The sequence below is a fragment of the Chaetura pelagica genome, unplaced genomic scaffold, assembly GCF_000747805.2.
Source record: "Chaetura pelagica isolate M959 unplaced genomic scaffold, ChaPel_1.0 scaffold10, whole genome shotgun sequence".
Taxonomy (NCBI): Eukaryota; Metazoa; Chordata; class Aves; order Apodiformes; family Apodidae; genus Chaetura; species Chaetura pelagica.
In genome coordinates, this window is record NW_009952263.1 from 10,592,180 (window position 1) to 10,613,588 (window position 21,409).

Here is a 21,409-nt window from a genome sequence, read left to right on the forward strand (position 1 = left end):
TTAGCTGTGGTGTTGGCCTCTGGGTGACTGAAACCTTTCTGTCTTGCACTGAGATGATTAATTAAACTTTAATGATCCTTGGAGGAATTTAAGCAAACCTTGTACATTTCTGTGCCTCCTATTACAGTGGTGTGAGCAGTAGACCTTGTACAAGAGACCTTTACTGCCCTATCTTAGTTCTGTCTTCTCACCTCAGAATCTTTGATAAACAGCAGAAGTGGAAAGGCTGCTCCCGTGGTGAGCAGTGGAGCCTTTTATAACCTTGGGCGATAATGCCTGCTCACAGCAGAAAACTTTTTTTTCTTCTATGTGCCATCGGTGTAATTTGTGAAATTTCATTAATTACCTATGTAAAAGTCAAGTTTGGATCAAGGAGTGAAAACCATGCATTCCTCTGTACATAAAGGTGCTGTGCAAAGTGTAACGGTGGGCATTTTGGAACCAGTTTGAAAGCCAACAAAAGAAGGTGTAGCTCAGGACAATACTGGCTTATATTCTTAAGTTTGGCTGAGGAGTATGTGATGTAGGAAAATTCCATTAGGCTATGGGTCCTGGTGAATGGCGTCTGGCTGGCTGACTCCTGTAATTTATTTAAAAAGTTTGTCAAACGAAATGTTACAACTACTGGAGAGACTTTGCTTAGGGAACAGATGAGGATTGAGAAGCCATAGGATGTAAGATTTTTAAAATTTAAAATATCTAGATGTACAGTTATTTGATGATGGGCTAAATGAAAGTGACAAAGACAGATTTCAAGCATACTGCTTGAAAGAACTAAATATTTCTGTCAAGAATATGTTGCAGTTGTTTTTAGACTGCCTGACTCGCTGCCTTCTGAGCTTACAGGAAGGAAGGGAGGAGAAATGCTCATACTGCTCTCCTTACAAGTGAGGAGTCAAGAAGAAATACTCAGCATTTAGGCCTCTAAGGGTGTGGTATTAGTGTTTGTAATCCAAACTTCACATCCTAAATTAGAAAGAATTAAAACTAGAAACAGATGACTCTTCTTCAAGTATACTTTAATAAAATACACTGCGGGCCCTTCTTAGGGGAATATATCAAGGCAAGTTACTCTGTGAAAATGATTGTAAACTGTTAGAAAACACAATGGTAAATGCTGGGGATGGCTCCAGAGCAAAACTTCATAGACAAGGCAGTCTTTGGAACAAACACTTTGAAGACCAGAATCCTAACTTTTCTTGAACCAGTGTTTCAAAAGCTAAAAAAGTTATTTGTGTTTATTCTCCTGAATGAAATGTTTGTTTTAACATTTACCTTTTGATCCTTGCTTGTTAAACTAGTTCAGAGCTATTAAGGTACTGCATTTGCAAAACACACAGTAGTCTTTGTGAAAGACTGTTAATGAAGACTGTTAATGAAGAAAATGAGATTGTGTGTGATCTTCCTCCTAATAACTTTTCCTTAATCAGAAGAATCTAGGAAATGGGTTTTTTAAAACTCAGTATACATTAATCTTTAATTAAAAAATTTAGGGAGAAGGTATCCATATGAAAGTAAAGCACCTCCTCTTTAGCCTAGATTCCCAGTGTTTGTGCAACAGATGTTACCCCAGTGTATTGCTGTGTACAGATTAAAAGATAATTGAATCCATCTGTAGTAGCTATTAAAAATGGATAAATGCTGTATTTCCAGATAAAAATGAAATAGAGATATGATGAATTTTGGGGAGAAGTGTGTGAGACGGGGGGTGGGAGGGATGAAAAGAAGATGAAAATACTTTTTGTGTTAGAAACATTAGTCATCCTTTGCTCAACTTTAACACAAATATTTTCAGAAAATCTTCGCCAATTTAGAATTGCAGCCTCAGAGATATCATAAAAAGCCCTGAGCTTGAGGACAAACCCTTCAATTTTCTGCATTTTACAGGATATTATTTCAGTAGTTAGAGTTGCCTCTTTGTTTATAGAGAAACATCCAGTTTAATGCTAGAATACAAGATACGCTTTCATATTGCCAGCATTCTTCCTCTCTGCTTTCTATGTCAAAGTTTTTACTAACAATAATCAAACAGGAATATATTTTTGTTTCTCATTTTGCATAAATGGGTGTTCAGTGCAGTAAAAAGGAAGCTGGAAAAAATATTTTGAACAACAATGATTATATCTATATATTATTTTTTTTCAGGATAGATAAAGAAGATAAAGAAATAGCAATTGCCATTTCCTCCATATAGTAAAATTAATGTATTTTGTTCTGGCAGCTTTCTTTTACAGGGATTGAAGAACAGTAAATATATTCTTATTTGAGCAAGCAGTCTTTACAGTTATAACACTTAAACCTATGGTGTCTACTAGGAAAGGCAGCAGTAAACAGCCACTTAGCTGTTACTGAATTACACTTATCTCCACTTCGCCTGTTTAACTTCCCATAAGCATGCTAAGCACCTCTTTAGAATGCATTGACCTCTAATTATTCCTTGCTTTATGTATCCCTTAGCCCACATTGAAGAAATAAAAAATATTCCTATTGGTATACAGTGCAGAATAATAAAATCCTGCTTTTGTTTTATTTATGTCATAAACAGAATTAAATTTTCACACCATTGAGTCCTCCAAAAACCAAAATGTCATGCATAATGATTTAATTTTATGGTTTCTCATGTGAAGTGACACTGATGAAACTGTTTTTAATGAATGGGCCAAATTCACCATTGCAGTCGGGTGCAAAATTACATCATTCAGGCTTTTGACTGTGATTACCAAGTTGCAAAAATTGTAGCCGTGCCATAAGCTATAGAATAAGGTCTTTCTGAAGCCACAAGATGCACTGGATTTGTGCAGTAGAACCTGTGCATGAATACACCAACATGAATAATGTTCATGTTGGTTCTGAAGTCAAAGCATGACTGGTAGAAAAGCTGGTTTTATGCTTGAGTGAGAACATTTCACTTTCTTTTCACTGGAGGAATTTTTAGCCTGGCAGCAATAGCGTTATAATAACTGCCAGCTGCTCACTTGGCACAGGAGTGCCTAGAACCAAGAGGAAGAGCCTGGTGTATTATATGTGTAATTTACTTTTCTCTAAAACTTGAAGGTTTAATCCTCATAAATATTTTAATCTGGTCTTTGGCCTTTGTACACATCAGTCTGGGAATATGTATGTAGAGCGTAGTTTTGAGATTCCATTTTGGGGTACATTTAAATAATTCCCACCAGGATAAGAAGATAAATTATTCTGGGAGATTCATTTGTGAGTGGGTGGTCAAGAAAGAATGAAAGCCTTTAATGTTAAGCAGATGTACCTTCATTTTATACGGGTGTGTTGGGGATGCAAGATAATCTCTCCAAATATTGGATAGTATTGATCTGATTTTCACATCAAAAGAATAAGGTTCAAGATCTTTTTGAGATAGAAACTCGGAAATGGAAAGGAGACTTCTTTTTGTATCCCCAACTCTGTGCTTTTCCACCACAGTCAAGGCAATGATGCAGCAGAAATTACATTTAGAAGAGTACACAGAAGGAATTATTGTACCTTTCTCAGCCTTTAAGCTCACACAGCTGCAAGCCATAGGGCACGTCTTGACTCACAGTACCACTTTACTCTTTAGTATTTTAAACTGGCATCAGAAATTACAGTGTACCAAAGGAGAGAGCAGGAAAGAGTTTGGGCTTATTAAACATTTTTTATTTCTAAATCCTTGAGACATATCTGGAAACAGACTATACAGGGGTAAGTAGGTAGATAGGAACACATGGTGGTCTCTACTGTTACGGTTTAGAGAGAAAAATTTTGCTCTGGCCTCATAATTAGTTTGACCTTAAGTATCTGAGCAACAAACACGGAAGCACTCAAAGTTAGTAGCAATAGGTGCTGTGTTGCATCCTTAGGATGCAAGTTTCTTGCATCTCTAAATGTCCATCTCCAGTGAAATTGAAGAAACTGAAATTCAGGCCATTTAACTTGCATTCATGAAAGAAAGGAAAAATTTTCTTCATCCTGAAGTTGTCCTGGGCAGTGCATGGTAGTATAATATTTGGGAATTCAGAGCTCTAAACTGTAAAGTGTATGCAATTTGAAGCAAGTTTTTGAATTGGCTTCAGAGTTCTGTATTAAAAATCAGTAGTGCCTTCTTTCTTGGCAGTCTTTCTCTGTGTTAAATAGATCCTTTGTAGAAGGAGCCATCTTACTCAGAGTCCAATGCAGTAGTCAACTATTGAGTCTCTGATCTCAGCTGCTAGTGTAATGTAAACAAATGCTGCTTTACTATAACAAAGTGCTGCTTTAGTGATATTTTTTTTTATATTTGTGCCAAGCCTGATCTGTTTCAAAAAACAGGGAAGGAACATTTTGACTGAAAGCAAATCCCAACCTGCTGTGCAAATCGCAACCATTCAGTTGGGAGTTCCCACATCTAGGGATTGCAATTCACTCTAAATCCAGTTTGAGATGCAGAAAAGAGCAAAGCAGTAAAAAATAGAAACAGAAGAAAGGTGGAAGTGTGACACAGTTTAAGGAGTCTTCCATGCTGACTCTAAGCAGATGCTGGAGGGAAGATGTAATTCTCCCTTTCTTCCCCTTGTTTTTGTTGCAGTACAGCAGTAAGAGCATATCTGTGTTTGTGCCTTCTTCCCACCACATATGTACAACACCTGTCATTAAAGAGAATCTGAGATGAGGTGATTGTTTCTCTTTATGCTTTTCATGCTACTTATTCCCTCTCCTCTTGCTTTTGAATGTATGGGGGAATGAAAGAAGGAGTATAGCTAGATTTATACTTTTTCATAGAATTATTCTATTTCCCTTCCATTTCCTTAAAATACAGCTGTGTCTTGGGATATTACAACCAGGTCCCCCTCTTGTATCTGTCCATTTAAAGTTCTGTTGTATTTTGTGGTTCCCAGGCTTCTCTGACAGGAGGATGATAATGTATGTGATCTATTTCTGCTTAAGGTTGTGAGTGGTAGTGGGGCTGACCAGCTGCTGCTTGTTTTGTGGAGTTAGGATCTCAGTTGCTTTGAGGAAGAGAAAAACTGGCTTATTTACAGGTTGAGGGCAGGAGGAAGAGTTCTTTCTGCAGTGTCACCAGAACAGGGGAAGACTACATTTTTTTTCATGCAGGTTCTTTTCTTTGTGAGCTTTAGGTGCCCTATACAAAGTGAATGTAGTTTTAGAAAATGCCATAATCAAATGTATCCTGACTTGTCTTGGCAAAAGCAGCAAAACTGACAGTGATTTGAAATTTTGACATTTAGTTCTCTGAAGTAGTTTGTTTAGATGAGCTTCTACCTATAGGCAAAAGAACATATGGAGGTCTTTGAAATACATGCTTGTTTGGGATGGTATGTCCCATTTGATTGGGCTGTTCATTACATGATCACTTGACAAGTTTCTTATCAAAAAGCAAACTGATACAAACAGTAATGAACAAAATTAGATCCAAGTAGTTGTTGAAGTTTTTAAACTAAAAAAAATTAGGAGTGGACTGTTTTTGTTTGTTTGCTTAAGTAGGCTTTGTCACCTGCATCTGTGGGGATGCACTGTTCTAAAATGAGCCCTGTTTGAGGTAAAGCTGTAAGTGTTGCACACTGATGCCTCCCAATGACCGACATAAAGCAATACACTATGTATATTTCTAAAAGTCTCCACCTCCCTCACTCGTATCGTTATTAGATCATCTGTTAAAGTAACTATTAAACTTACCATGTACCAGACAGTGAATGTCTTTATGTTAAATTCTCATTTCATATTGTGCAGTGTTTGCATGTTATCAAGCGGAGAGGCACAGCTGCAACATTTTGAAGTGCTTGTACATGGGGCCATTACCTCTTATTTTTAACACAGTAGTAAGAATTCCATAGAAGCTGAAATAATAACTAGTGTAGTCCTAAAATTTAAAAATAATATTAATTTTTAAAAAAATCAGCAGAAATGTCAATGTATATAAAATTCTATCCACTTCCTTATGGTATCCAGCAAAATAATTTTTTGTCTAAAAACCAGGTTGTATTATTTAAGGAATGCATTCTCATTTTGAGTATTTTCATACTTTAAGAAAGAAAACTCTCTGCAAGGTCCTATCTCTTTTTCTTGTATTTTACCTCTCACAACTGCATTTAAGTAAGACCACCATAAACAAACTCATTTGTGGACACTGATTAAAAAAATAGTTCTATTTTAAGGGACAACCTAAAAATCAAGGAAGTTTGCATCACTTTCTGAAGACAGTATTCCTGGTTCAAGGTCAGGCAATTGATCTTTAACCCACCCTGCATAGCTTGAAGTGTTGTGTTTTTTTAGCACAGAGGCTGTCTACTGATATCAGTCCTTTTTTGTATGTTTATATTGGTAGAACTTAATGAGATTACATATATTTTGATGAATAAATGCTGCTGTATAAACTTGCCACCTACCTACGGTGTCTCATATGAATATTTGATGATAAGAAGTAGTAGGAACTTTGCTGTGGTACTCACATGCACTTAAAAACCCAGCAGCACAGACATAGCTTTTGTTCTGTTTTGGTTTTGCTTGTGGTAATCAGTATGACATGTATATGCATGTTCATTATTTGACATATCTAACATACTTCTTAATACTAGGAGTTCTGTTTAAATAATAAAAATTTTGTTGTTTTAGGAGGGAAAGAATGCAGGACAGAAGATGTAATTTTTAACATGTAGATTTCTATTTTAAGTCAACACAGGGTTGACTGAAGTCTTGCTTCTAGCTATGAGTTAGCAGTTGAGACAAAGGAAAAAAAATATAGTGGAACATACTCACTATTTTGCAGATACAGCCATGTTCTACACATTCTAAATCTAAAATGAGTATCTGTAGAATGACAGTTTTGTAGACTTGCGTGCAAGGTCTTTGGTCTATCCAGTATCACCTTAGAGATCCTGCAGGCAGTACTTTTGTGTCATAGTGCAAATTAGGTAAGGCCTGTCAACAGGCACCAGCTGTTATGATCACTTACTCTGATTTCTGTTTTTTTGTAGACAGTGTAATAGAGGGTGCTCACCTTGTATGTTGTCCCAAGATGTTTTTGTGCAAAGCTGAAAACCACATTCTTGATTTAGTTGTGTTGAATTGTTGAATTGGTATTGTTTGCACATTTTAGAGCTCACTGTTTTCATTATCCAACTTGCTTTACAGACTATATCCAAAGCACAAATAAATGCTTTCTAAGTTGCTGTAGCTTATTTATATACTTTTCTTTCCAAGACTCACTGGGCCTGCTACACAGCCATATTTTTTTCTTACTGAAGTGGTGAAGGCAGCAGCAACAGCTCTGACATTTGTAATTACAGGATTTTAAAATTTAAAATAATCTGGCATAGCAGTTACTATAATAATTTTTCCCAGTAGCTCCTGCATATTGAGTGTAAAATCCATAGTTTTTTAATGCTACTATAGTACTTTGCTTAAAAAGCAGCTCTTTACAGAATTTATTTTTCTTTCAGGGAATCAGTTTCCTCCTATTGCAGCTCAAGATCTTCACTTTGTTCTGAAGTCTGGGTACCTCGAAAAACGCAGAAAAGGCAAGTACCTCTCTTTGTGAAATCTAGGGCATATTTTATATCTGGGAATTGTATGTATCAGTATTTGATGCTAAACACACAGATAACTTCAGACAGGAGTGATAAAGAAAATGGAATAGAAGAAATGTTGAAGCATTATTATGCCAAAGAAGCACAGCACATAGCTCCTGTAGTATTAAAAGAAAATCCTATTTCTTTATTGACGAAAAAAAAATTATTCTGTGAAAGTCCACTGTCAGCCATAATTCAGAGACTTTCAGATATTTTTGAAGAAAACATTAGGAATGTATGTAAAAGTACCATATGTTGACTTCATGTTTCAGTGAGCATCAAGATTTATTTTCCTTCAAGAGGGCAAATATTGATCTCAGCTTTGGTTCAGTCAATATTTACCTTGATTCAATAAATCTTATATTGTCACTTTAATACCCACTTAATGCTGCAATAACTCTAGGAAATATTTAGGAAGTTGTTCATTATTTCCTTATATTTAATGTTACACATGACTTCTCTCTTTATATGATTTCAAATTCCCATTTTTTTAACCACCAATTTTTGTTTCTAATTTCCATCTCAGTCCAGTACATTTCTTCATAACCAGTTTTTTTTGCCTTTTCTTAGCACTCTTTCTGTCTCCTCCCTCTTTCCTCACACTTGAAAAGAAGTAAAACATTTGTGTTAAATAATACCCTGAAGTGATATAACACAAATTATATTAATTGCAGACCACAGTTTCCTTGGCTTTGAATGGCAAAAGCGTTGGTGTGCTATCAGTAAGACGGTCTTCTATTATTACGGAAGTGACAAAGGTAATTCTGATTATAAGCTATAAAGATGATCTTTTAATGTACAGGATAATATGAAAGCTTTAGTAGAGTTGAAAACTCTGAAACTAAGGTAATTTTAAGAAAGCAAACAACACTTTTAAAAGAATAGTAGGTTCTTAAAGAGTGCTGTAAATGTTAACAATATGTAAATATTCTTCAAAATCTAAGAGATGTGCTCATTTTCTTAAGCAGGGAAACAGAGGAAAAAAGAGTAAGTTACTTAAGAAGCCATTTTGTACACCAATACCAGCTAGCTATTAGGTTTGACAGTATGCTGGTACTCAATTTACTGGACAGAAAATTCTTTCTGTCCAAATAGGTTATTAATTTTAAAACACCTAGTAATTAAAACCTTCTGAATTCTTTAGAGATGGTTATATCCAGGAAAATGTTAGTCTAAAAACTGCATAGTGAAGTTCCATGTTCCTTTCTAAATAGCTGATGTTCTGAAAACACTAGAAATTAAGTAATATATTTAACTAAAAGCCAGTCATGAAAACTAAGGCTAGCTTCTGAAAATTACTTTTAATGGCCGGTGTAGAAAGAATCTGGCATAAATGTTTGCATATCACTTTGAATTTTAAAAATTGAAGTCAAATATCCTGTAGATTATGTGCCAAAAGTATTTGATAATGAAGAGTAAAACAGATGATACATAAATATATCAGTAAATTTTAAAAGTGCAATTGTAGGTTGATTTTTTTTTCTCCAAAAATACTTATTCCTGGGCGAGCTTTCCATTGAAGCTTTTTTCTTCTGCTTATGTTTGTGTGACCCTACTTGAGATTAGTTATTTTGTATTATTTTATTCAAAACCTAATTTAAATTGATCAAGTTTATTTCATTCTTCAATATGTTGGCTCATTTAAACTCATCCTTTTTCTCTGTAAACAGAGTAAAGTACGGGTATAAGTCTAGTTTTCATCCTGCTACAATTTCCCATCATATTCTGTTTCTGAAGGTTTGTTAGTACACCTGCTAAATGTTTTTTTTTTTCTTTGCTAATTTCCTTGGGATTTACTGATTGATCAAGCCTCAAAAACATAAACCAAACAACCTTTATTCACAATTTTTGAGGAGGTGTGGTGAAACAACTGATTGGTCAATAATAATCTATTTCTCTGGAAAATCTCTTACGCTGTTTTTTTATATATTTGCACATTATCTAATACTTTAAAATGGCAATTTTGTTGGTCAGATTATATGGCTAGTTTTTTGTAGATTGTTTTGGGTTTTAAATATTTGGCTTTTCATCTGCTAGTTTTTGAAAAAAAAAGGGAAAAACTTTTTATATTTCACTTTTTGTTTCTTCTGTGTTTATGCTAACGATTCTTCAAGCTTTCTAGTGTGTTCTTTGGATTCAGGCAGGAAAACTGCTTACTTGCCCTTTTTCCATCAATCTTTGTGTTTTTGTTTTTTCTTTTGCAATAGTTGCACTATCAAGGCTGTTTTGTATTTTCTAATACTCACGCTGAAAGTTAAGATATGTGGAAGCATGTTTGCTGGCATGTGGCAGGCTTGTCATGTTAGCAATTCACTGTGGTACACTGTGGAATCTCTTGTTAGTGAATCTGTAGACAGATGCTTTGGCTTACACACTTGCAGCTTTTCTAGCCTGCAGATTGGTTGGAGGAGAGGCTCCTAACTTTAACCCTGTGATGTGAGAGAGGGACTAAGCCCATGGAGCATCTTCTGGGAGTTGTATTAGGCATGGCTGGATTCCCAACAGTAGCCCATGGAGAAAGCAAAAAAATCAGCTGCATAACTTTCTGGCTACCTCTACGGGAGTGGTGCTGTTAGTGCAGAAAAACTAGCTCAGAGTAGTGGAATTGTTTTGTCTTGCTGATCTGGCATGACCAACAGAATTTGCCTTTGAATAATGTTTTTTCCTAGGCTGATTTGAGCCTTTTGATGCCAGAGTACATAGAGGTGCCTGTTACAGAGCAGAAGCAAGTTGCCATCATTGTGCTGATACTGGGGATTGGTGTGTAGTTCCATGGCAAAATAGTTTGCTGTTGAAACGGAGTTGTTATGCTGATGGTTGTGAACATACATGCTGCTGTTTAGCTGCGCATTGTAAGCAGGATGGGGTGTGTGATGAGACAATCTTGAGGAAATCTGACATTTTGTTACTGGAAGAACCCAGAACTGTTTTTACTCCCACAATTATGGCCAACAGTGGTACTTGTTGTAGGGGGGTGCTACTGTTGTATTGGGGCCCTTCTTGTTCTGGTTTGAGCTTGGACAGAATCCGTATCTTTTTTTTTTTTTTTTTTAGTATTTTTACTTTTCAGTTAAGTTTCTTCTAAGTGACTGAACTTTCTGAAATAACAATGTTTTTCAGTCAGTGTCTGCTTCAAGGACTGATAAAGCTCAACATTGATAAGCATTGCTGGAGAATGGTATGCAGAACCAAGGTCACTGCTTGGTTCTGCTAGACTGCATATGTGGTAGAAATGGAAGGGAGGGAAAAGGATCATACCTGTGATCCTCCTGTGGGATCACCAGACAGGTGACCTAAAATTCACCAAATAAAATATTCCATCCCATACTCCGTGTAAATCTGAGGGATCACGAGGGTCAGACTCTGCACCTGTGGCCAGTGTCCTGGGAGGACTTTTTTCTTCTGCCTGTGATACCAATCTCGGTGTTCCTGAATCCAGTTCCCATCTCCCACTGACTCCTGGAGTCCAGTCCAGGATTTTCTAAGGGCTGTCCAGCAGTCTCAGTGGGGAGTGGTAGGAGCACAGTATTAGTTTCTGTATGTATTTGCACATATTTTATTTTTCATCACTGTATAGTTTTATTTCCAACTGGTAAGTCTCTATCCCTTACTCTTTCTCTATCTAGGAAGGGAGTGGGGTTAATATAGAGGGTCTGTCATTTGTTTAGTTGCCAGCCCAGTGATAAACCTTGACATTTCTTTTACTGTGTCCTCTGATGCTATACCAGATAACTTGGGCCACAAAGAAAACGATGGTGAGTTCTTACCAGCTTCAGAGCAGTGATGAAGTGTGCATTTGGGTGGCTTAATGCAAAGTGCTGCCATCTCCTGAATTGTTTGGATGGCTTCTGTCCCAAGGATGCTGGTCTGCTCTAGCCTGTGCAGTGTCTGCAGATGTTTTGTATCAGCTGGGCCCTCTTTTCTGACTTGTTCCAGGGCTAATTCACACAACAGGAGAATTCTCCCTTGTTGTTGTGAACCCAGTTTGAAGAGAAAAGGGAGAGGGGGATTCCACATGTGCTCAGACCTGCTGCCTATGTCACTTTTAATGGGTAATGGAGTGCTAGTGCCTGTGTGTTGTGGGACATAATGCAGAGAAGCAGCAGCTATTTCTAGGTCTTTTTTGGCTTGTTTTGCTTGGTGTATGTTTTTGATACAGGACACATAGGTGAATAATCTGAAGGATATTTTTTGTTGGGTACAGTGTGTATTTTGCTGGCCAAGATTTGATTTTCATGCTCATATATCAATGTAATGTAGTAATGCTAAATGTGAGGCTATAAGCTGCCTTTTTATTTGGCTGTGTACATTTGTTGTTTCTAAAACACTTTTTACATTGGGAAGGCAAGAAGTATGTAAGTGTATAAAGTTCACGAACACATGTAAAAAAAGTTTCAGAATAATTTAATTTAGACCTGAATGATGAAAAATGAGACCTAGTCCAGGAAAATACACTACAAGCTAAAGCCTATGAAAATACATTAAATGACTCTGTTTATGTATATGTGTTCACCTAAGAGCTTACAAGCATCATTTTAACAGCTGTGATGCCTGGAGGCTAATGAAGGTCTTGTTTTCCTGTTTCCTCTTCTATTTTTGTGGTGCACTTTTGGTGCAGCACTGCATAGTGAAACAATGGGATTTAGCCCTGCAATAGAGAGGTCTAACCAAATCACTTGCCTTTTTTTTCCTTGATCAATACGTGAAGTAGATGGAGGAACAAGGTTTAAAGGTTTGACCTAATACTTACATGTCCAAAATAGGTATTACAGGAAGGGCACATATATTTATTTGTGCTTATGCTGCAGTATGTGTTGCCAGCATGTGGCACACAAGATTGCAGAGGAGTGTATTCAAAAGTTAGAATTGGCTTGGATTTCCACAAGCTTGCCTGGTCCTCCTTTTTATAGTCTTTCTTTCCACAAATCTTTTATAGTCTCTCATGTATCTTTGCTTCCATGCAGTTGCATCCTGAGGGAGGTACCTTGTTTGCAGACACTTTTTAAAATGTGATCTCTGGCAATTTCTGTGTGCTCAGGCACCTAGGTGGCTAACCTTGGAGACCTCAAAGTACATGTGAAGAGGGGAAGTTAATTTGTTGCTTTATAAATGAATGAATTAATGGCTTCATTACTTCTTCCTCAATAGGCCACAATGTTATATGCCCTTCTGTCTCAGCAAACTGGAGAGATCAGCTAAATGTTTAGCAAGACAGTAATTGATAATATCATGGTAATTCTTTCCCCTGTTAATGGGCACTAAAAATTTATTTTCATTTTTATAACTTGAAAATGGTATCTGCTTGCGTGCTAGTAATATGATGTTGAAGGGGTGGGGGATAATTCAGAGGCTTTTAGAAAAGTCTGAGTATATTTAATTTCTAATTAAAAAATTGGTTTTAGTAGCTAATTCTTAGTTTTTTGCATGGGCATGACAATTTATTTCTCTGAATAGTAAGATAGTAATGGTCAGGCCAATGACTGGAATACTTGTATTTGTGCTAAAGAGGGGTTTTATTTTACTTTGTGTTTTGTTTATTTGAAGAATTTGGTAATGGAAAAATATTAATGGAGAGGGAAGCCAAGGCAGAACTACATTTGCAAATCTGTCCTAGTGACTCACCTAACCAGGTTACTGCCACATGCTAAGTTTGCAAATTCCCCTTCTTGGAGTGAGGAAAGATATACAAGCCCAATGAAAAGCTATTGGATTATCATTTTGCTTTTAGCGATAAAATTCTTTCTCTTAAGTCCTCCCTCTCTGAAGAACCACATAGGAAAGGCAAAAGTCCTTGTTTAGTTTAGACTTTACTTTTGACATAAGCCATAATTGAAATCTGCAGGAACTGTAAATATTCAATGGGACTTTTTTGTAGCAGGATGATGGTGATCAAAGACACATATCTAATGAGAACTAAATCTTCTGCTTTGAGAATGTGAAATTCAGACTTTGAGAGGCACACTTGCCATTAATATTGTGTTATTTAAAAAATAACTGTTGAGCATAGGCAAGCTGAATCTAAACATACTGGTGTCTTACATTGTGAGTTTCGATCACTGCCTCCATTTCATTTTTTAAATGTCAGTTTTTCAGAGGACTAGATTAAAGGAAAGGAAAAAAATAAATTGCATTTCACATTGGCTATCTAAAAGGGAAGAAATCCTATGCATACGTTTGGAAAGGACAGTTACAAAAGCTGGAAAAGGATTACCATTTTGGAGATACTGACACACACTAATTTTAGAAAGCAGACATCCTGCACATGGAAAAGTATGTGAAACTACATTTAGCATGAAGCCATGTAAACCATAAGATCTTTTACAGGTTCCTAATTTCAAGATGAAGAGAGTTAAATTATAGATTCTAATAGTATCTATAAATACTTTATCACTCTCTGAAATCTTTCTGTTTGCCTTTGTTCCTTATTTCTTTGTAATGTCTTTCTACTATTCAAGTCCTCTCTGTTCTTCAGAATGCACTAATTCTTTTTACATGTGCTAATAATATGGGCACATTGCCTTAGGCCTCAAATTTACAACCCAATCATTTCAAGACCCCATTGAAGGTTTACCCTTCTTTGTTTTAAAAGTTCCCATGGACTCATTTATGCAAGGTTACTTCAAAACCCTTTTTTTCTGCTTCCCTTGAGACTTCCCTCCCCCCTCCCCAATATAATATTGGCCCTGTTTCTGTTAACAGTAATTAACTATTTTTAGGATGAATAAAGTTTATATGTAAGAAAAATGTTTAAAGTAGCTCTGAAATTTCAATTAGATCTATATTTCTTCTATTTTAAATATATCCCCCATATTTATTTCTCTCAAATATCTATGTACTAGCTTTGACTTTTTTTTTTAATATTTAGTGCCTGAATATCCACTCTGTTACACTCTTTTTACAGCTCTAAATTCCTCATGCAGTATGATCTACAAAGAACCAGACTTATTTTTTGTTGTGTGCCTGATTTGAGGAGAAGGAAGGAGGAGGAGGAGGAGATGATAAGAGCAGAAGTTGTGCAACAGTATATGCTTGATGATTTTTGTGATTGTTTTTGTTTTTGCAAGACTGATAGCATTATGCTTTTCTAGTTTTGTTTGGTGTTTGGGAAACAAGGGTTTCCAGTTGTTGAATTGCAAAGCCCTATCTTGAGAAAAGAGGAGACAGAAAGAATGTTATTCTTCAGGGAAGTTGTTCATGTCTCTCCCTAGTTCCTCCTAAATATGCTGTTGTATTCCTGCCTAGGCAAAAACTCCAGTTCTGAGTTGGGGGTTCAAAATGAAAGTGAAATCTCTATGATATAAATGTGCTTCCTGAAACTTCTTTTAAGGCTCTCACCATAAAAAACCCCTATATTTTAATTTTAAGTCTCCAAGTAAAATCCTGAAAGCTTCAAAAATTTTTAACATATAAAAAGCCCCTAATTCTACTGTAAGTACAGTCTCCATAAAATATTTCTGATGTAAACAATGTAACTCTGAATGTGAAAGTTCACAGAAGTCACTGCAGCAATATGTTCACATGACACCTTTCAACTGAAACCCAAGTCTGTCTGCACACCTATTTAGCTGCTGGCCTTTGCTGAGAGATGAAGTCAGGGTGATTGTTCAGTCTGATGATCACAACATGGCCCTGCTTTCAAGTCTGCACCTCACTACTGTACCTGACCAAACAGCTACCATGGGGCATGGTTTGCTCCACAGGGATCAGGTGATGGGGTTAGTCTCCAACTCCAGTCCTACCTGGAAAGGTGTATTCTGCAAGAGCAACTGGGATTTATAGGTCTCTATTGCTTGGCACCATCAGAGCATGTAGCTGAGTGCTAGCAGATTTGTGTCCTGCCATTCTGTATTTGTGGAGCCATTTCTTAGGACATACGAGGCCTTATCTCTGGCCTGTTGCCACAGGGAGTGTGAATGCATACGGAGTCTTTCCCTCAGCTTTAATGGGTTCTGGGTCAGGGACGTGAAGTGTCTCGTCTTAAAGTTGACTCGTGGTCAGTATTTTAAGCGTATGTGTAATGCTACACTGGGCTTTAATTAGAGGTACTTTACTGCATATACAATTGAAAACAAAAGTAGCTGTGGTAAACTAGTCTCCTGCTGTAAAGGTCAGTGAAAGAATTTAATAGGAAAGAATATTTTTTTGGTGGTGCATACAGGTAGTTTTCATTAGCACTGGAATGGCATGTTCAGAGAGATAAGACAAAGACATTATAAACAATAAAGCAATCAAATGCAATATGGATACCACGCACAGTGTTCCTCTTCCAGTGCAAACCACAGCACCTCCCTGTTTTAACTGCATTGCTCTCTGAAAGAATCAGTCCTAGTACAGAGATCATCTGAGATTAGCTCTGTAAAACTGTATTACCATAAAAGGGACCATCCATGTCAGAGAGAAGCAGTCTCAGAAATAATCCAAGAGAGTAAATTTGAATACTTGCCTCATTTTTATCTTGACAAAATGTTTTTACCTTTTGAACCTGGTGTTTGTGTATTCTGTCTGCATGTTTCTGTCTTGGGTCTTGATAAACCTCCATCATGGAGAGTGAGAAATTAATGTGTTTCACTTCCTCATCTCCCTGAGGTCACAAGTGAGGGAACAATGCAATTTCTAGGCAGAAATGAATTTCATTAAACAGAAACCTAGTTAACCTATTTTAAGTTATTATTTGTAATATCTGCCTTGGTGCAACTGTATGAATTTTGCATCTGTGTGCTGTTTGAGATAGGGGTGGAGGATTGAGCAAATATAAAATATTGACACTGTATCATTAGTACTTAATTAAGACATAGTAAAACTTACTGTGAGGGAAGAGACTAGAAGAGAAAAAAGAACAGTGCCCTGGATATTCTCATACAATTGTGTTGTTTGGTATTTACTTGCCTGGAGTAAGAGTTCATAAAAATGTGGAAGGACAAAGAATTTGTCTATGTGCATGTGAGATTACTAACAAGAGTATTTGTATGGTGACTGCCCTTATATCCTTTGATGTTCATGTTCCTTTGTTAGCCAGTTCTTGCCCTCTTGGGAGTAGAAAAAAGATTTGCTTTCCTATTACATTTCCAGAAAGATGATGAAATTATGTTGAAAAAGGTAGTTTTTCCTGTTTTATCTATTATAGAAATTTTATCCTTTTCATGAGAAACGTAAGTAATGGATGCTTAATTTGCACCTAAGTTCTGTAAGGCAATACTTAAAATAGTTTTGCTGTTGTCTGATGCTTGCTGTTAGTTAATGCTTTTCTCTGCTGTGGAAAAACCCCCACACTTAATGGCATTTTTCTTTCATTTGCAACTGCACTTTGTTCTTTGCCTGCCTGAGCAAAATGTGACTGATGATACCTATCTTTACTTGAATGCTGTGCTGTGATCTACAGAAATTGCAAAACTGATTTACTTTTTTGGTTTATTTTTAATATCTACCATAACATGCCAGAGCACGTAAAATCAGATGTAGGGTTTGGTCTGAGGAGCTGAGGCGCGCACAGGTGCTGCTTGCCCAACATGCAGTGTATTTAAACTCAAGCCTGTTCTAAGTGATGCTTTTATAAACCAGAACCTTTGAAAAGTAGAATTGTCTTTAAACAACCACATGGCTCTACATAATAAACTGTGGTAGGGCTCAGTACTTTTATTAGCTAATTAAACATTTGCTGTGTTGAGAGAAATGCTTTTGGAACACACGCCTGAATTTATAACAAAATTCATTCTGTATTTCTGCCATGTGGAAAAGGAGGCACATCTGGGAGTAGGTGGGAGAATGTGAAGAGAAGCTTTTTCAATTGCTTTAGAAGAAGTTTGAAGTTTATTTTTTGAGTGAAGTGGTTAGTTCAGGAGGGAGCTCAACAAGTTCTGAGCTAGACAGGTTTTTCCATTGATTTACTGAACTTGAAAGAGGCACTGATTTATAGAAAGTGTGTCTTGCAAGTTCCAGTTCTTGGCTTTCCCTAGATACAAGTGTCATAACATGCACTTCTTAATAAATAAGACCTCGATCTGCAAACATGCCCCTGTGGAATTCCTTAGGCATCCTCCAAATGTGCTTTTGTGTATGTGTTCCTTTAAAATAAAACTTTATCTTCAGAAGCATCACCCAATCATTTTGCAAAAAACCTCCCTGTTCTTGGTAAAATTCATTAAATAGAAAACAAAATCTGAATAATCGATAACCTGCTGAGCCGCTTACATTTACTGTTGTAAATGAAGCTCTAACTTTGTTTTTTATCTCCAACAGACAAACAACAGAAAGGTGAATTTGCCTTAGAGGGCTACACCATCAGAATGAATAATAGTCTCCGGAAGGATGCAAAGAAAGATTGCTGTTTTGAAATCTCCGCTCCTGATAAGCGCATTTATCAGGTTGGACTTTTTTTATGTTGACTTGAAATTAAATTGATAAAGCTTTTACAATTCCAGCTACTGAATTAAAACTTCAGTAAAACAACTTTTGCAGACATCTTAACAAAAAAAGGAAACCCTTGCTTGCTAATATTGTATATTCATATATTAGAAAAAAAATCTGATTTAAAATATGTACGTGTTCAAATATTATCTTTTTGGACAAGAGCAAGGAAATCTATCATCTTTATCTATTGGTCATTTCAGTGTTAGCTATTGTGTAGTATTTGTGATCTCTTGGATAATTAAATTGTAAAAAAAAAAGTTTAAATATATATCAATATTAAGTACATATTGTAGTGGTCATGGCTTGGCAAGGAAAATCTAAGTAAAGGCACATATCAGCTGTGCAATTCAGATTTATCAGCTAGACATCAATATAAAATGTAAGTTTAATAAGTTTTAAATATCTGAGATTGCAGTTGAAAGCCAGTTAATTAAGCTGTCAGGTAGTGTGTTGGAATCTGACAAGAACATTTTTAAGAAAACTGTACCCAGCAGTCTGAAGAAATTCATGGGTGTCTCCTAATTGTCAAGGGCAAATTTTGTTCATCAGTTCTGGCTTTGACATTGATGAAGAGAAGCAGCTTTTTTCTGCACAGCTGCCAGCTGCTGATCAGAGTTTCAAATCCATCATCCTCTCCTTCAATTACGTAAATTTGTCAAAATTAGCTGTACATTATAAGAAGCATCCTTGCAAGAAAAGTACCAGAAGACATGAAAAGAATTACTAATGGTTTCTTGAGGAAGTGACGAGAATGCTACAGTCCATCTTTTTTTATTGCTAATGAAATTGTGCTTGTGTTTTTGTCATTACTGCTAGTAGTTATTAATAAACATTTAATAGTTTACAGCTGCCACTCCCAAAGAAGCAGAGGAATGGGTACAGCAAGTGCAATTTGTAATTCAAGGTAAGCCAGCTTGTAGGACAGTAGCCCTTAGTGCCAGTATGGCTTAGTGATGGTACTTCTGTCCCCATTAACATATCTGTCATGTTTGTATAGCTGGTATTCCGACTTGTTCTACTTCTCAATCATATTGTTGCCTTTACATGGCTTTTCTCCTTTTGCAGGATTTTTGTTTTTTTCCCAATAATATTATTTAGCATGGAAGCTCTTCCTTATGAACACTAAGAAAATAAGCAGAATAATACTGTAAATACAAGCTCATAAAAGATGAATTGTTTTCATTTTGCATGAATTTCTACTTTAGCATTCAATTCTAGTAAATGTTAACTTTCTAAACTGTGGTTTCATAGATATAGGATCTAATGCTATTCCTGAGGAGAAGGAAGAGGAGGAATATGATGATGTTGGAGAAGTGAGCAGTGAATCCCTAGATGATAGCATTTATGAAGAAGTTAAAGGTATTGTTCAGATTTTTACTTTGACGTGTCATTTTGTCTTCTCTACTTCTAGTTTGATAATTCTGAGTGACTGAAAGTAAAGTAAAATGGATAAGATACTTTCAGATTTCAAGTTTTGCTATGAGATTGAAAAAAGAGTGTGTCTTGAACAAGCTGAGTGAGAACAGTTCAGTTTTCTTTAGCAGGGGCATCAAAATAGTGCAGAATGTGTAAAAGTGGTCTCACGGGACTTCTGGCTCATTAACATTCTCTGGTATGCAATTTATTTTTAATTAAAAAATTGACTTGCTTCACAGTTTTTTCCACCAACTTGCCTATCCTTTTTTTTTCTTTATTCATTTTGGCATTTGTATTAAGCAAAAATTCACTATCACTCCATATGTTATCAGCTGCTGCCTAATGCATGATATAATCCTGCAAGAAAGTAGTGTGTTGGTTTGAAAGGGCTCTGGAGATGAACTGTAAATAAAGGCAACATGAGTATTGACATGGCTTTGTTTCATATCTTTCAGCATGACTATGATTGTATAGGAACTTTTTACTGTGAACTTTGTGGTTAAATGATTATGCCTCTAGAGGTCTGAGTTTAGCTATCAGATGGCAAAAGAAAAAAGCCTAGTACAAGCTCTTGGAGCAGATTATAGACATTCAAGTATTAGAAGAAAAGTGGTCATTCTTGATTATATTTTAAGAAACTATAAAAAAAGCAGAATTCAATTTACTATTAGTCAACAAGGTATTTTAAAGTGATAATTAATAATAAATTTATATGAAATAATGTGCATCCCTTGCTGTTTGGACCAATGAAATTATCAGCAATAACTTGTGAGGAAAAACTGTCATGTGATGCTGACAAACTTCTTATGCATCTGCTTGGTTAAATATTCTGACCATTGCAGAAAATAATTTTACAGTATGCCTTGGTTTTCATTTTAAGGTCATTTCAGTGAACCAAGGGAGCAGAGAAATGACTGACTGGTGAAAATTACCATAGAATTGTAATGGCACTTAATTCCTTAAGAGCTGTGTTTTGTTTTTCTATTGTACCTAGAATAATTCAGCACAGGATACACATTCAGCTGAAGTGAGGTGCAGTGTATCATGCACACAGAAAAACTCTTCTGCAGTGAATGAAAAACTACATTACAGGGTTTTTATCTTATAGCTAGTGCTTTTTGGATGTTCAGGCTCTTACAGAAGGTCATCTTATGTACTTGCCTATTCTTAAAGAAGCTCTAGATTTATCCTGAGCTTCACTTTTCTTAACTGTTCATTTGAATTTTAAACATGAAGTAGCTACGGAGCAGTAACACGTACAGTATTGCTAGAAGGCCAATAGTTAATATATGCTTTGAATTCTGTCTTCAGAGAATCTCTACCTTGGTATCGTTCTTCAAGAATTTTAGAGTCTTTTCCCTTAAATCCCATTATTATGTCAGCTTTCCAGGAACTGTTGTCTCCTAATTTAGCTAATAAATATGAAATAGAACAACTATCACAAAGAAAGGGTACCTCTTCTGTTATTCAGGAAATCTAGTTTCAGCTTAGTTAAATTATTTTCTTTCCCAATGATCTTGGGGTGGTGCTTCATTTTCATGTTACCTAGTAGGGATTATCTTGCTTTGTTTCATGCTTTCACCATTGTTTATTTGAATTGTGGACTTTTCAGGAAGGACCGTTTTACCTTGTACAGTGCTCTTAATTTTGCTTGTGCTGTATTGGCATAACTAAATAAAGAAAACATAAGTTTGCAGTAGATTTTAGGCAATTAAAGCACCTTTCTCTTCCATAAATGTGCTTTAATAATCATCTTCTTAAACTGAATTAAAAACTTAGGGCTCTGATGCCTTATAGCAGTTCTTTTCTTCTTTATGTATTAATTATGAAGTGGTAATTGACAGACTTCACAGGAACAGACCTTACTTGGTTCTTGTATAGTTGTTTGTCTCAACTTGACGGTAAAAGAACAAACTCCAGTCTCATCTCCCTTAATTAAGTATGGTTGCGTTTAATTCCAGTTGGCTGCCATTTCTGTTTTCCCAGGTAAGTGAATTACTCTTCCTTCCTTTCATGGTCAAAGGGTGGAG

The 21,409-nt window shown here is 36.1% G+C and overlaps 1 protein-coding gene across 1 annotated transcript in view; it reads left to right on the plus strand.

Annotated features, from left to right (window-relative positions):
- The window catches only part of SKAP2 (src kinase associated phosphoprotein 2), a 111,829-nt gene that overhangs the window by 55,398 nt on the left and 35,022 nt on the right, over positions 1 to 21,409 (plus strand). The window contains exons 5-9 of the mRNA XM_010007645.1: positions 7,428 to 7,505; positions 8,231 to 8,314; positions 17,793 to 17,917; positions 18,804 to 18,867; positions 19,215 to 19,322. Of these exons, the coding sequence (XP_010005947.1) occupies positions 7,428 to 7,505; positions 8,231 to 8,314; positions 17,793 to 17,917; positions 18,804 to 18,867; positions 19,215 to 19,322 (459 nt within the window). The remainder of the gene's footprint in view (positions 1 to 7,427; positions 7,506 to 8,230; positions 8,315 to 17,792; positions 17,918 to 18,803; positions 18,868 to 19,214; positions 19,323 to 21,409) is intronic.